Below are 15,375 nucleotides of genomic sequence, written 5' to 3'. Positions count from 1 at the left end.
TTTGTTGATACCTCGGAGATATGACGATCAGCAGAGCTGGCGTGGTGGGAATTCTTGCCACCAGAGCTCTGTGCACTGCCTCAGACTCATTCCCACCATCTTTGCTTTTGTTTACACTTACTATGTGTCTCTGACAATGTGTTAATCATGCCTTAACACCCTAGTGATAGTTCCTCTTGTGCTGGGCAACTTGATGTGATAAGTCATAATAAGAGTGGTAGAGACTTGAACTTGCCACCCAAGACCGTCTCTACCATCCTCAACACAGGTAAATAAATCTCAATTTATGCTTTACATTGCTTTTCAAGGCTTATTGTGCCTGGTTTATTTTCTTGCTTGACAGTGTGCAGTACAGAGATATCAAGGGTAGATGGGAGATTTTGGAGGGTGGCTGGTCCCTAACCCCATGACTTTGATATGTTCTTATGGGATTAATTGCTTAAATAACTGTTCATTCACTAACCAATGACTTTTCCCAGTCCCTATATGCGTCGGTTATCGGGGTATGCCTGTACCCGGAAAAATTCTGGGGATGTGGGATTTTTCTGGGTGAGAGAATTCTCATTACAACTGGAAATTTCTCAAACCTGGAATACAAGTTCATCATACCTCTCCACCAAATATTCCGGCTAAGGGGAAGTTTACCGTTGTAATGCGTTGAAAAAAAAAAAGGTACCGTATTTGTCTACTTTATTTGGTATGATTCTTGTGCAGGGATATAAATAATACAGTAGTACAACTTTTTTTCTTCATATATTTCATATTTAGATATCTGGTTCCTTTAACCCCACAAAATTTATTACCTATTAGAATCTTAAATCAAACCCTTTTAACACTGAGCCATTGACTTTACATTTAAATTTACAATTACCAAAACTAGAACTAACACCTTTAGTTAAATTCTCATTTCATAATAGTCTTTCAGTTTTCTTTCCACAAATATAAATCCTTATATACATCTCAAATCACTTAATTTAAGAGAAACAAAGAAATATAATAACAAAATACACTAAATGAAAGTAAAAAATAAATCACCAGGTAAATAAAATACTGTAAATTTAAAGTTTAACTTTATGGGTCTATGTATGTAACCCAGGGACCTCCTGTATATGCATACTTAACCCAAAAAGTATCTTTACAATAGTGAGAGAACTTGACACAATCCTACCCAGACAAAGGGAGTCATGGTGTTCATTTTAAAATTCATCGGACCCCTCCTTGAAGATACTTTTTGGACCAAGTGCAATTTGTATTAGATAATTTGATACAATGAACAAAAGATTTTGACAACCCTAACAAGACAACAGGAGAAAGTGTTCATTTATTGAACCCACCAATGAAATACTTTTTGATTGTGTGTGCACTTACATTTTATGAAGTTAACTGCTTAAATTGTGCTCAGGCAAGGACTAGTATCTTTTCATTGGGGGTGTATTAAGATTGTGCTCAAATCCTTTTAATTCTTTTCTTGACACTCAGATTCACATTAAAAAATTCACTCTCTCATACTCTACATTAACATAAAAGCAGCAATATTTCTTTATCCTCTTTATCACCCCCCTTTTTTTATTTTTTCCTACTTTCCTTTTATATTCCCTCTTATGTATTTTTTACACTAACTGCAATGAAATGAAACACTTTATTTATATGATATCCAAACTTACTTACATAATTCTCCTTTTATGTTACAAGTGCAATTGCTGAATTTTCTCACAATGGGAGAAAATTTGCACTGTAACATCCTGCTTTAAAATTGGAGAAAGGCACACAACAGATGGCCAAAAATTTTAATCATACTCAATCTTCTCAATCTCCTCCAATGCCTTTTTGTAAGTGCCCTTCATGGTCTTCTTCAGCTTGTATTTCCTCACCATCCTGCAAAGATTGAAATTGGGAGATTATAAGGATTTTCTTTTCTAATGCATTCTTTCAAGACTTTTCCCTCTAAAATGTAAGGTGGCATGAATCTAGAGCAAACACAAACTTTTGTTTTCTTCACAAGCATTCATTCATTCACTGCTACAACAGATATGCTCTGCTATGATGTTCCCCTTCCACAAAATGGCCCAAAATGTTTATCCCTGGTAGTGTACTTCACACACTCCACTAGTCTACCACTTCATATACAGTAAATTTGGCTTCCACCTATTACAACAAAGGTTGGCCCATGGAAAATTCCAAGACACACATTCTGTTAACAATATAGCTACCTTTCAGACACACACGTCTACATTTTATCCCTCCACCTAAATGTGAACTTTACCTAAATTAGTTTTCATTAACATTACTAGAAGTCATTTGTCTGGTCTCCATTCCCTCAACATATACTACATACCACCTTTCTTCTTCATTTATTTTATCAACAGAATACTGTATGTCATATCCCCCTTGGAGTTTTTATTCTCACTTTATTCACTGGTGAACTTAATAACCAAAATAAATAAAACATATCTCAACCATTTACAATCTACAAGACAAATTAGAGTACTGTCATTTACAAATATGAACTGCAACACTCCTTCAATAAAACTTTACTATATCCTATGGCTCCCACATTTTTTATGCTTTCACTGCATGTGCATGGGAGGCATACTAATTTACATGAGTCCACATGCCTATCAATATTCTGAAGCATCCATACTTCAGTCACACCTTTGTCTGTTGGCAAGATAGTGCAAAACATACCAAGAACAGACCAACTCATTTTTACAGTATCCTTATATGCACCTAATATTACCTAATTAGACATTAAAGTCATTTAATTAATTTCTGCCTACATGGGGCATTTGTTTCAAAATTAGTGCTTAATTCTTTACTTAGTCATGTCAATAAAATTTAATTCAAAACCAACTTGCCACCAGCACAATCATCCCTCACATCATCATACCATTCAATACATGAAAATCCCACATTAGTTCCCCTATGAATGTTCCACTCATTGTATGCACTTCTATAGTAATGGTAAGTTTAATGGTTCTATCTTTTCCACATGAAAAAAAAAATGTACACATTACAGAGCATTACAAATGCCAGTTTTCATATTTTTTAAAAAAATCTTGAGGGTATAATTTCCCATCTACTCACAACTTAATTAATTCAAGGCACTGAAACCAAAAATTCTCATAACTTATCTAAATGATTTACTGTTGTTCTACAGTTTTAAGACATCCTTAATGAACACCTATTTTCTTTCTCTTTTTTGTGTATATTTCTTAACACGTTGATGGGTCGATTCCAAAAACTCGTGTTATCGTTCTAAAGACAAAAATATTGTCATCGGCTTCAAAAACTCAGCAAGAACCTATTTATTGCTTGATTTTCATGGTTCAAGTCTTAAAATGTGCCCCATTGTCTTCCCATTCTTGCCTCACAACTGTGGTGGAGGTGAGGTGTCAGGATAACTGTCTTGTGGGTCTGCAAGCATCAATGTGTCCCATGGATATACAGTGTACAGATACTTCCTGCTCCTTCGCAATATTCACTCGTATTTTCGTATGATGGTGTTAAGATTCAACTTTGTTGTATAATAGTATTGTATAGCAATCATTTGTGAAGAAATACACATTTAAAAAATGAAATATGATGGAAAATAATGTTGGAAAAAATGCAAACATTTACGCTGCGATTGTTGTCAGCTGAGCATACCCTGCCCAATTTGGGTGTTAGAGGGATGCACCCCGTGGGCCCCCAAAAATTTTAATCTACAAATCATAAAACTCACTTGGTTGGAAGTCTGGGCTCAATCAAGTTTCTACGTTGAAGGTTCTTGAATCGTTCTTCTAATAGGTCAACAGCTGGCTTAACGTGACGCAGACAGTCGGGCAGCTCATCACCAAGGCTAACTGTTACATCTTCCTCTTCAAACCTATCACAGCACATTATAAACTGTTAAGTTACAATATATATATATGCTGTCTACACTACCTGGAAATATGTTTACAGGTATGTCATTAATGTCAGTTTACTGAATAATAAAGTATGAAAGTTTAAAGCAAAGACAAATATTCAAACTATCAAGTGTGAAACACAAACAAGCAAATAAACAAAATTAACTACTGTACTACAAACATTAGTGGCAGGTTTACCAAAAGTAGATACAGTTTAGAAAAAAGTAACTAACAACAACATTAATATATGAAGAAACAAAAACTCACCTCATTTTACCCAGGCGGAGGGTTGTAAATTTCCTTTGCTTTTGATAGGCAAGGCGGCTAACATTACGTTGATGTGTTAAATCATCTAAGTTTTCAATCTCCTTCTGGTATGTCTTGACCCTGAAAATATTTTGGAATTATATTTAGACTTGTAGTGAATACAATGTTAATCTAGAGTTGTAGAAAATTAAGAGAAATCAAAGTTTCCCCTATGCTGTAAGTAAAAAATTCACCAATACTAATATATATATATATATATATATATATATATATATATATATATATATATATATATATATATATATATATATATATATATATATATATATATATATATATATATATATATATATATATACATACTGTATTGGGTTTTTTTAATCGAGGATAGGGCTCACTGATGTCTTGTTTTGTTTCATGATTAAAATGGAAGCTATATTTTTTGCATAAATTCTACGATAGGTTTTATGACCCAAGTGAAGGATCCCCTTCACTTAACAAAGTGGCTGTGAGGAGGAAAGGGTTTATTAATGTCTTACTATATTATGGAAGAGGCTCCATCAACTAAGGCTTTATTACCACAAGAACTAACCAGTTTTAAACCAAAATTTACTGTTTATAAAATAATGTAAAATAATTATATATTTATACAGTATATGCAATTCCATATTAAAAAAAAATATTTTTTAATTAAAATAAAATAACTAAATACCCAGAATCCACATATGAATCTATTAAACTTGAAGCTTTCCTAAATATTCTATGTTCACAAACCTTTCAAACACGAAAGGTAAACAGAAACAGTTGCAGCTTTATCCATCAAATATAATTTTCAAATTTTCTCACCTGAAAACATTGCTACTTCTAATGCGTTCTTCCTTTTCTCTCAGCCTCTTAAGTTGGATTGCTTTTTGTTTTTGTTCTTTCCTTCGTTGTTTCTTAGTCTTCCTTTCAATCTTTGGTCTGTTTGTCACAGTCACCTGTTCCTCATCACCCTCCTGAAATTAAAAAGTACATACCAGTAACTACTGAGCTTTAGATCCATCTCTCACAGCCTCAACTTTATTTTTGTTTCTACATTTCATGTGCATGTTTTACTTCTGAAAACACTTAATTTCGGGAAATTCTTCAATCAATTTCCATTTGATACAAGAGGCAATTTTAAAAGTACAGTAGTTCTCATTGACCTAAAATTACTGGAGATCTTATTAAATAACCTATACCCATGGATACTCTAACTGAAGTCTGCCTTAATATTATTTGCAATCATAAACTCCATTGTCCTCTATTTGGTAATGTTCCTCCCAGTATATCCTCATAAAGATAGTGAAAGAATTCAATTTGAAGGACAAGAACTTAAATGTATCAAAAAAAAAAAATAATTCTGAAAAAAAAAAAAAATTTGGTTTTGTATGACCCATCCTTTCTTACTAGGCAGAGAGTCAAGCACAAGATAGATGACAGTTTTGAATCAAAGGACATCTTTTATTTTATCGCATGATGTCACATGAACTTATCCCAGAACACGTTACAAGTGGTACACTGAAAGGAAAAAGAAGAGATCTAAACACATTAAGGCCTCCTCCATGAGAAGATTAGGTAATGTTGTCTTGTTCTTTTGCAAATCGCTCCTATCTAAATACCCTCTTATAAGAAAAATAAGAGACGAGTTTCTGAACCCAAGAAAAGTCAGTTTTTATTACTTAAACATAATTATCCTACACTTTGAGAACCCACACAAGTCTACATCCCTCAAACCCTTCAGCAGAAGATGCACAGTAAAATAAAATACTGTAATTACAGCACAACCACTAGGAGGTAGCACAGTCGACTGTACGTAAATTACCATAAATGCTAGTGTCTATCTTGCAGCTATAGCATCCAGATTTCACAGTTTGGTATCCTATGACTGGATTTAATATCCATGCATCCAAATGATCAGTTTAATTAAATCTATCTATTAATCCTTTCTGTCTTGAAATCAAATTCAGTTGATGCTGCTCTTTCTGACTCCGGTCCGGTAATTAACTCTAGTACTGTATAAAGCTGAAAAAACAATCAAAATAATGAATTCAAGTCTCCTGAATTATTATGCCAGTACTACAATGTTTCATATCAAGTGCAACATCATGTGAAGAATATGCAAAAATTTCAAACCCTGTTTTTTTTTAGGTAAATTCTACTGTATAGTTTTCTTCACAGATACGTAAATACAACAGAGCCTTACCTCCTCTTGTTCCTCATTTTCTTCTTCATCCTCATCTCCAGCCTTTGGAAGACCTTGAGACATTTCCTCAAGCCATGAAGCCTCTGAAGGAGCTTTGTCAATAGTAGGGAACATATCAATGGTGGCACGATCTACTTTCTTAAGTTTCCTTCGTCGAGTCTCTTCCTGTGAAATTGCTTCTTGCATGAGCTTCTGATGATCATCATCATGAGGGTTGTATGAGGTTCCTTCAGGAAACAATCTTAGTGTTAGTATTTCTTTTAGACAATATATCTCGCCTCCATTCCACACTTCCAAAATACTAACCAAACCCTACCTCTTTCAACATTATAATACCGACAACATACACAAAAATGTTCATAAAATAATGTTACTACATATTAATTTATAATACGGAAGTGATCTACTATGTACAGCTCCTCCCCGACTTACGACGGGGTTAGGGACCGACATCCAGGTCGTAAGTCGGAAATGCTTAAATAATACATAGAAAATCTAAAATGGGTGTCTCTTTTTCTTCTCAGCACCACAAAACACTCACTTTTAAGCTTTCCAGCCATTTTAAAGTGAATTACAAACGAAAATTTTGTCTGTACTGACTTTGGGACTCGAAAATACGTAATTTGACCAAATTTTGGTACGGCTGAGGCAGGTCGTAAGTGCGGGTGGACTTAAGTCGAGTAGGTCGTAAGTCGGGGAGGAGCTGTACTGTATAACTAACATATTTTTAGCATTTACAATCACTTGCCACAGCTCACTAACACCAACAGTCTCACAGCTCACCAGTATTAATAGTATGTGATCTAAAATTTTTATTTATCTCCAAAGGTTTTCCTCTTATTGCTGCAAAAATCAAAACAAGGTTCTCCTTTGGTACACAAGCTAGTCCCTATGTTAAAGGGTACAGTACATGAAAAGTCACTCAAAGAACAATGCTTGATGAAAATTCAGTGGCTGCAGAACCAAGATGGTAGATAGAGTACAATGGTCTTTGTGAGAACTTGGTCACTGAGGCATGGTATAAATTAGAGTGAGGTGGTCGTTGGAATAAAGACGGCACAGAATGATTTGAATCACAAAAGGAGATGAATTAAGATGCAATGCAATTGAAATACAATGATTGTGTGTTATGCAAAGAACAGAGATGGAATATCAGTCAAATTAATCACTAAAAAAAGAAGATGCAACACAGACCAATAACAAAGAAATAGGAATGAAATATGACTGAAAATTATAAAGCGAAATGAAATTTTGAAAATATAAAATGTAATATATAAGATGCATAGAAACATATGGGACCGATCTTGAAATTCTATTTTATAGATGAGCAAGGATTGACTAACTACTAAACTTGCACTAACAGCAGGCTATAAAACAACCCTGAGAATTAGGTAAATTTTTACCAATTTTTAATTTTGGTCAAAATGTCACCAAAGGCAATTCTGATGTTAACTGATTCAGGTGATCCCTTTCATTTGTGGAAATTTCATAAGTACTGTACTGTAATAGGATAATAATTGTATACAGTACAATAATAGGCAAAAAATAACAGTGAACCACAAACAAAATTGATCAATGTACCTAACAAATCTATGAATTTACCAGATGAGAAATATAGAGGATGCTAAAAATTATGGCCAATTTTTTCCTACCTCCTTTGGGAATCTCCACAGCTTTCAGTCTAGAGACTTTATCATATCTATGCTTGGGGACCTTGACTGGCCGGATCTTTCTCTCTGTCCTGTAGTAATCAGATATACCTTTGATGAAAGATTCTTCTACACCTTTCTTCTTACATTCTTGTGAAACATTATCAGCTGAAAGAGAATCAGTTTTGTATTACAAAAAGAGAAATTGTCTCCCTTTAATATAAGCAATTTCACATAACCTTGCAATAATAACCATTGGATTACACTTAATATCATCTTACCTCCTTCTGCCCATAAATCAAATTTGTATTTATTTTTCTTGACATTCTTATATATTTCATTTTCTTTCACTTTAGAATCCTCTATTTGCTTTATTCTTTGTTGAAATCTTTTTGTTACTTTTGGATCTTTAGCTTGTACTTGTGCCTTTCTCTTCATTGCCACAGACATTGTATCTCTCTTCCCTCTGTAATTATAATTATTTTAGAAAATATTTATTTGAACTGTTAACTGTCTAGACCCCCCATCAAAAGTTCCAAAAGCTCTCTCTCAAAAGATTAACAATTAGTCATTCATTCACTATAACGAACTCAGATAAAAATACAAGCAAAAATCAAAATTACATTCAAACATAAAAACTAATAATTTACTTTATATAGTCAGGTATCCTTCACAAAGCAGCTAAAGTCACTATGTCATTGATCTAGGAACAAGATAACCTTGATATGAGAGCCTGGAATTAATCTCAATTACAGTATTTGTGACCCTTTCCTATAGCAACTATAGCCCTGAAAAGAATAATTTAGAAACCAGGGCTTTGCCCACACAGACAGTAAAGGGAGGAGATCGGTGAGCTCTGACATCACAAACACAAATGTACAAGTCGCCTATCTTTTGGCTTGTACTTGTCTTCCAAATTTTGATCCCCCATTCATTCTCACTCACACCTCACACTCAAAAGGTGGACCCCTTCATTCCGTTAATACATTTTTAAATGACTTCTTCCAAATCCTTTAAATTGAGCTAATCTGTCACCCACTGGAAGTTTCATGGCTTCTTTGGTCACACTCACCCCCCACCCCACCCGCCTTCTTCAGGAACCTGATGTAAACTTTAAATAAAACTAGGCATGCTAATAAGAGGATTTGTGAACAGTCACCTCCAGTTACAATAGGTAAGAATCACAACAATCAAGCCATTTCAAGAAATAACATGACTTAGACAACCTCCAAAGTGTGTTGATCAGAAAGTACCCATTAGAAGCTACACCACTAAATAATAAATTGAATTCCATAAAACTATCAAGAAAAATAGCAGATAAAACCAATCTATTCAAAGAATACCCTTATCTAGATGGGGAGCAATCAGCTCTTAAGTTTTTTCCTATGAGAGACACACATGAGGACCATGAAGATTCTCATAATATTATCTACAGCGATGTACTGTACTATATACAGTATACAGTACATAACATAATTAATAAGTAAAAATGTTAATGCGAGATATGACACAAAGAAATATGTTGCAATGCTTAAGAACAAAATGTAAGTGATTTTTTCATCTCCAATTTTCATCACCATGGTATAATTGGTATATCATATACGAGTACTTATGAACAAGAATGTGATGCTTAAAACAACATACAATAGATAATTACAATATACACAAAGATTATCCAAGTATTGTGTAAAGGTAACTTTTGTGATAATCATGACCAAAAGTAAAGCACAAAACTATCACTCATCATACAATAGGAAAGCATTAGATGATCACAGTTATACTGTACTAACTGTAGTTTGTGTGGTGTCTTGGCTCCTTGAAGACCATTAAGGAATTGATGAGACTTCAGAGTTTTCACGCGTCGTTTCCGACTACTTGGTTTCAGCTGAACCTTATTACTGGATCCTGAACCCCCGGCATCCTCTGGTATTTTATCCACAGTGTACTCAAAGCTAAATTCTGAATTGAAGGGTAAACAGTATTTATTAAGATACTGTACTACAACTGTACAGTATTGCATTAACCTCAGCTATAACCACCAATAATAAGAAAACTAGAAGCATCCAACAATTTAATGATGATGACTCTACTGTACATAAAGAAAAATAAAGTGAGAGGTTATGAAACAAACTCTGACCCTAACCTAGTGGTTGCTTTGAAACCCAGCACATCAAAAGGCATACCAGGACAAGCTCTGAACTAATATAGTAATACCAGACTCAGTCAAACCTTACACTACTTGTAGGATTATGTTCTGAACTTTCTCTAATTTTCCAGGTACAAGTACTGTACTATGGAATTCCATCAAGTGAGAAGAGAGATATTCCAAGTCTTTTTCTCTTTCCCGATGCCCATAAAATGGAATTTTATAAAGAAAACAATACGTTACGGTATACTTCATTTAAAACTGCAAAACCTTTCTTAAATATGCGTAACATACCTACTTGAAGTAAAAAAAATTACCACAAAGCAATAACAATTGACTTTGTACTGACTTCTTTACACAAATATTACTTAGTATATCTTACCTTCATCCTTGACGTGTGTTTTAGTAGTACTGGAATCAACTCCAGTATCCAAGAAGAGCAACTCTTTATCCTCTCTCTCTTCCAAGGGGCCACTGTGGGACACAAAACATTATTATTCTCCAATTACTGTATAAATCAGTAATTTAGCCACTACCAAAAATTTACTCCGACTGTACTTTTTGTTATTTTTAAAGGAAAGTAAGCTTTTATTTTCTTTGGAGAAATTTCCTCGAGTCGGTGCTAAGGGCACATCATGGTTGTCAAGTACTACCGAAATAAGTTTTCTTAAAAAAATATTAAAATTAAAATTAAAAAATACCTAAAGTGGTTCGTTCCCATGAGTCAGAAGTCAAAAGTATTACCATTTAATATCTATTGAGATGCAATTGTATATTGATAATCTTGAATTACAGGGGGTCCCTGGGTTTCGAATGGGTTCCGTTCTGGAGAACGTTCTTAAGTCGAAACGCAGGTTATGCGCATACCATACTTACAGAACAATGTTTAAAATCCCACTACATCATAGTCTAAGTCCTTATACACATCTAAAATCACTTAATTTAGAGAAAAGAAGAAATAGAATTACAAAATATAGTAAATCAAAGTAAAAAATAAGTCATCAGGTAAACAAAATACTGTAAATTTAAAGTTTAACTTTATGGAACCTCGTTTATATACCGTATACTGTATAATTTATTATTCATAAAATGAAACAAACTAACCTACCAAACTTGGTAAAGATTCATTTTAGTTAAACCACAGAAACTATTAACAAAAATAAGGTTTTCTAGTGTATTTTGTGTTGTTTCACATGAATCTGACCTTCATTTCCATCACAAATAAACTTTATTTTTCAAGAAAATTTACCTAACCTTACCTAACTTACTAACCAGGGGGAGGATCCTCCGCCATATTAAACAGAAAGTACTTATTTTTATATCTGGTACCAATGAAAACAACACTCTTGAAGCGTCTTGGTGTAATTTTACGTTTTTTGTGGACATGCGAGTATGCTTGGACAGAGTGGGTCAGTTGTAAACAAACATGTCAGACAACAATACTCACTGACAACAGCAGATACCTAATGTTTAAGGGTAAATATATTAAAAAATTAAACATTTACACAAGAAACATTAATCGTAAATATTGATTCACAATTAAAAAAAAATATATATTTAGGTTGGTCAAAAACACTACAATAGGAATGGGTGAAAGATGAATATTAACTCCTATGTGCTATCAAAAAGTTCAAAATACTCAAAAAATATAAATTCGCGACAGAAACGTAATACGTAGATTTAAGTATTTTTTCCTCTTTCTCCCTATATAAATACAAATGTGAAGTTCCGTGGTGTAGTTAAAACCTAACTTAAAATAATGGTTATCTTCTATAATCTTGTAAAAAATAAATAAATAAATAAATAAATAAAATAAAATCTACCCTAAGAAAGGAACTCATAGATCCATCCAGACATGATTACATTCATGCTAACCCTTTACAAGGCAGGGAGTTTCTCTCAGCTGAATAAAATAGTTTGGCTTTAGCTAGAATAAAATATTGTAATGTCTGAGAACAGCACTACCTGTACCACCAGAAGGAGCTACCTGTATTTCTTTCATTTTTGTACAGTTGTTCTTTGGATGATGGTAATAAAAACGACAACAATTTTGTTGAAGAGTCATGGAGAAATTTTACGTTTTTTGTGGCTGTGAGAGTATGCAGATATCATTTTAGCGTCATATAACAGTTTGTCACCATGTTTTACCCAGCAATTTCCATCCTTCATGCCTTGCCCACTACAGGTGATTTATGATTGTAGAGAAAAAATATAAAAATTAGGAAGTCAGGTAAGGTTAGGTAGGTTTCTTTGGTTGGTTAGGTCTGGTTCTATTAGGTTCTAGTAAACGTCGCCTCTTTTAAAATACTTACTATAATGATAAGAACATCTGTGGAGGAAAATGAACGAAATCAAACAACTCCTTCTGGAGGTAGTGCTGTTCTCAGAAATTGCCTACAATACCCTGGCGTTAGCCAGTTATAAAGTACCCAACCCAAGTGACGGGCTGCCCTCTAAAGGGTTAAGTATAAGCAAGATTACAACTGTAAGTCAGCAACATTTGAAAAAGTGTTAAGCAAACGTGGTCCATAATTTAATGGGAGGAAACTGGAAAGACACATAAATTACAATTCCTGCACTTAATTTGCAGTTTTATAGATACTGTATATGGATAAAGTTTTTCATATCTGTAAAAAAAAAATGTGGTTTAGATGTGCAAATAAATGTAATACACAAAAATGATAATTAATCTGCAAAAAAATCTATCACAATCCTACTCTCCAATTTTGCTCAAAACATGTGAAATACCCAAAACTATACATTTACCAATAATGCCAGACATGGTCCATCCACCTCTCCCGGCCATGGCTGTAAACACAGAATAACCTATATCTTACCCGTATCTCTCCTCCCTTCTTTCTTCCTCTAATGTGTCTTCTACCTCGGATATGTCTGTCTTTTTTCTCCATGCTTTCTTTTTGTTCTTATTATACCGTTTACGCTTAAGTGGGACAACTTGGTCTACTACCTCCACCATGCTGGCTTGTTTACACGTAGCGTATCAATGATGCCACATCCCCGAAATAAAAGACCATTGACTTAAGATGAGGCATCACTCTACCTGCTGCAAACAAAGTACGATGCAGTGACATATCATCATGGACTATGGCCAATATATAAGCGCAATGTGTCCGGGGATATATATTCATTTATAATGAAAATTTTCCGGAGGGATATAAAGCTTGTCCAAAGAGACTTATCAATTGGCGAATTTGGACGTGGGAACATAATCGCATGTGAGTTTTGCTCTATAAGGTAATATTTACCAATTAATTTTGTCCAAGAGTCATAATATGTCAATACATTTTATCAAATTTCTACCAGAGGTAATTTTTCACCAGCCAATTTTTCCAGGAGACAAAATAATATACAATATAATGAATAACGTCTTTATCAGTACTGCCTTTGTAACTCGAAGATGCAATTAGACTTAGTGAGTTCTTAAAAGTTCTTGTAGAATATACATACTGCCAAAGCAAGTACAGTTCTTATAGAATTTATGACGAAGCTTAACGTCGTCGAGCTTGAGGTACGTACCTTTGCTTGACAATACTGTTTTTCCTCACCCAAGTCTCTTGTTAGGGATTATATATACAAAGATAAAAATTTAATTAGTGAAGCATTTACAAACTGTCCGAAAATTAAATATTATATATCTTATATATTGTTTTAAATGTAAATTAAACATTATGTAGATATTGCTTACACTGGAGCAGGTTCAGATACATTCAGGGGCCAGTGTATACTTGCCAACAGTGCGTAATAGAAACGTGACCGATCACCCAAGCGGCTAACGAGCCGATCAATTGGAGAAGAGGATAAAAGGAAGAAAAGTTAAATTCTCTTGAAATCAGAAGACGCAGAAAAAAGCCACCATCGCTCTTACTGAAGAACCGAGGGGAGTATATTCCCTTAAGTAGGTAAATAACTACATTTTACCGCAAAATAATCAATGTGTTGCTTTGAGAACTTATCCCCAGATTTCTAAAGTTCGATGTCAGTAACCTATTGACTATATATAAATTGTTTTTATTGAATAATCTGATGTTACCACATAATATCATGTAAGGCGGGCTGGGTTTAATGTGCTTTATACTGTACGTTGCAGCCGCAAATATAAATTCATATATAACTGTTAATGATATCCAGTTCTGGCTCATTTGAAGCTGAATTTAATGTTTTTAAGGATATAACTGATTTAAAACATTAACACCCACTATATAATCACCAATTTCGTAAAATTTATGAAAAAAACATGTCATTTAATTACATGTCAGAAGCTATACCCCCAGCCATACAAATGTTCGCGGGCGATGTCAAGTTTATCCAGAGAAAACCAAAAGGATTGTGAAGAACTGCAGAGAGATTTGTAAAGAGGTGTATAACATGTCCCAAAGGGATCAACGAAACAACATTTAATGGAGACCGAATGTGAAAAGGGCCTGGGTGTGTTTGTTGACAACGAACTGAAGTTCTTGGACCATTGTGAGAAGGGGAGTCAAGCAATTAAGTTAAGTAAATCTTAGAAAAGTGAGGTGCTAAGCGGGGTTAAGCGTGGCTTAGTAGTTGACCTCCGTGATGTATGGCGGCGCTGGTTGACCCAGACCACGAGGCATACACTGGGGAATTCACGGGGTCAGCTACTCAGTGACAAACAGCGTTTGTAGGGGAGAAATCCACTACAAGGGCCACTAGACGGTGCCTGCCCTAGGCGGGCAAGGGATAACTTAATAAAAGTTTATAAATATATCAGAGAGCACTAGTCAGTCGAGTGTTCATAAAACTAAACAACATAAACAATATCAGGGATTACTACAGAATAAGAGTTGAGAGCTTTGGAGTATATTCTACTAGCGATTGGTGTGACCTTTTAAACTCAGGCTTGACCAACGCTGGAAAGTTAAAGTATACCCAACCCAAGAGGTTGTGTATACCCAGCACTTACCAACACTGTGCAACGCTAGCTAACTGATCGAGCTAGGGTTAGCTAGCGTGAGGAAAGTAAAGTAAGTTTTCATGTCTAAAAAAACACTGTAATTGTATCTGATTTTGTTACTTATTTAAATAAATAAGAAAAAATATGATACTCACAGCGTTACAGACTACTGCTATAACAATGGTTGAATATTTTTTTATTAAATGCTAGGTCACTGACATGCGCTTGATAACAACTGAAATATAGCGTTTATTGCCCTTGGA

At 34.3% G+C, this 15,375-nt stretch overlaps 1 protein-coding gene across 1 annotated transcript; it reads right to left on the bottom strand.

Moving 5' to 3' along the window:
- Positions 1 to 736: 736 nt before the first annotated feature.
- On the bottom strand, positions 737 to 13,193 carry LOC121879577 (ribosome biogenesis protein NOP53-like). The gene is made up of 10 exons (XM_042386248.1): positions 13,014 to 13,193; positions 10,559 to 10,650; positions 9,821 to 9,989; positions 8,312 to 8,496; positions 8,034 to 8,198; positions 6,382 to 6,608; positions 5,001 to 5,152; positions 4,155 to 4,274; positions 3,722 to 3,865; positions 737 to 1,875 (listed from the first exon to the last, which is right to left on the bottom strand). Exons 1-10 carry the CDS (start codon positions 13,151 to 13,153, stop codon positions 1,788 to 1,790), a joined length of 1,482 nt encoding a protein of 493 aa, XP_042242182.1. The 5' UTR covers positions 13,154 to 13,193; the 3' UTR covers positions 737 to 1,787.
- Positions 13,194 to 15,375: the final 2,182 nt, after the last annotated feature.

The sequence above is a fragment of the Homarus americanus genome, unplaced genomic scaffold, assembly GCF_018991925.1.
Source record: "Homarus americanus isolate GMGI-L3 unplaced genomic scaffold, GMGI_Hamer_2.0 scaffold9741, whole genome shotgun sequence".
Classification (NCBI taxonomy): Eukaryota; Metazoa; Arthropoda; class Malacostraca; order Decapoda; family Nephropidae; genus Homarus; species Homarus americanus.
The sequence above is the reverse complement of the archived record's forward strand: the minus strand, read 5'-3'. Positions and strand labels throughout refer to the sequence as shown.

What these genes read in the sequence shown, in the direction of transcription:
- LOC121879577 (XM_042386248.1), bottom strand. Translation starts at nt 13,153, where the DNA reads ATGGTGGAGGTAGTAGACCAAGTTGTCCCACTTAAGCGTAAACGGTAT. An exon ending in CTCCGCCTGGGTAAAATGAG is followed by an intron (nt 3,866 to 4,154) that starts GTGAGTTTTTGT and finishes GTGCTGTGATAG; the next exon opens with GTTTGAAGAGGAAGATGTAA. An exon ending in GAGCCCAGACTTCCAACCAA is followed by an intron (nt 1,876 to 3,721) that starts GTGAGTTTTATG and finishes CAATCTTTGCAG; the next exon opens with GATGGTGAGGAAATACAAGC.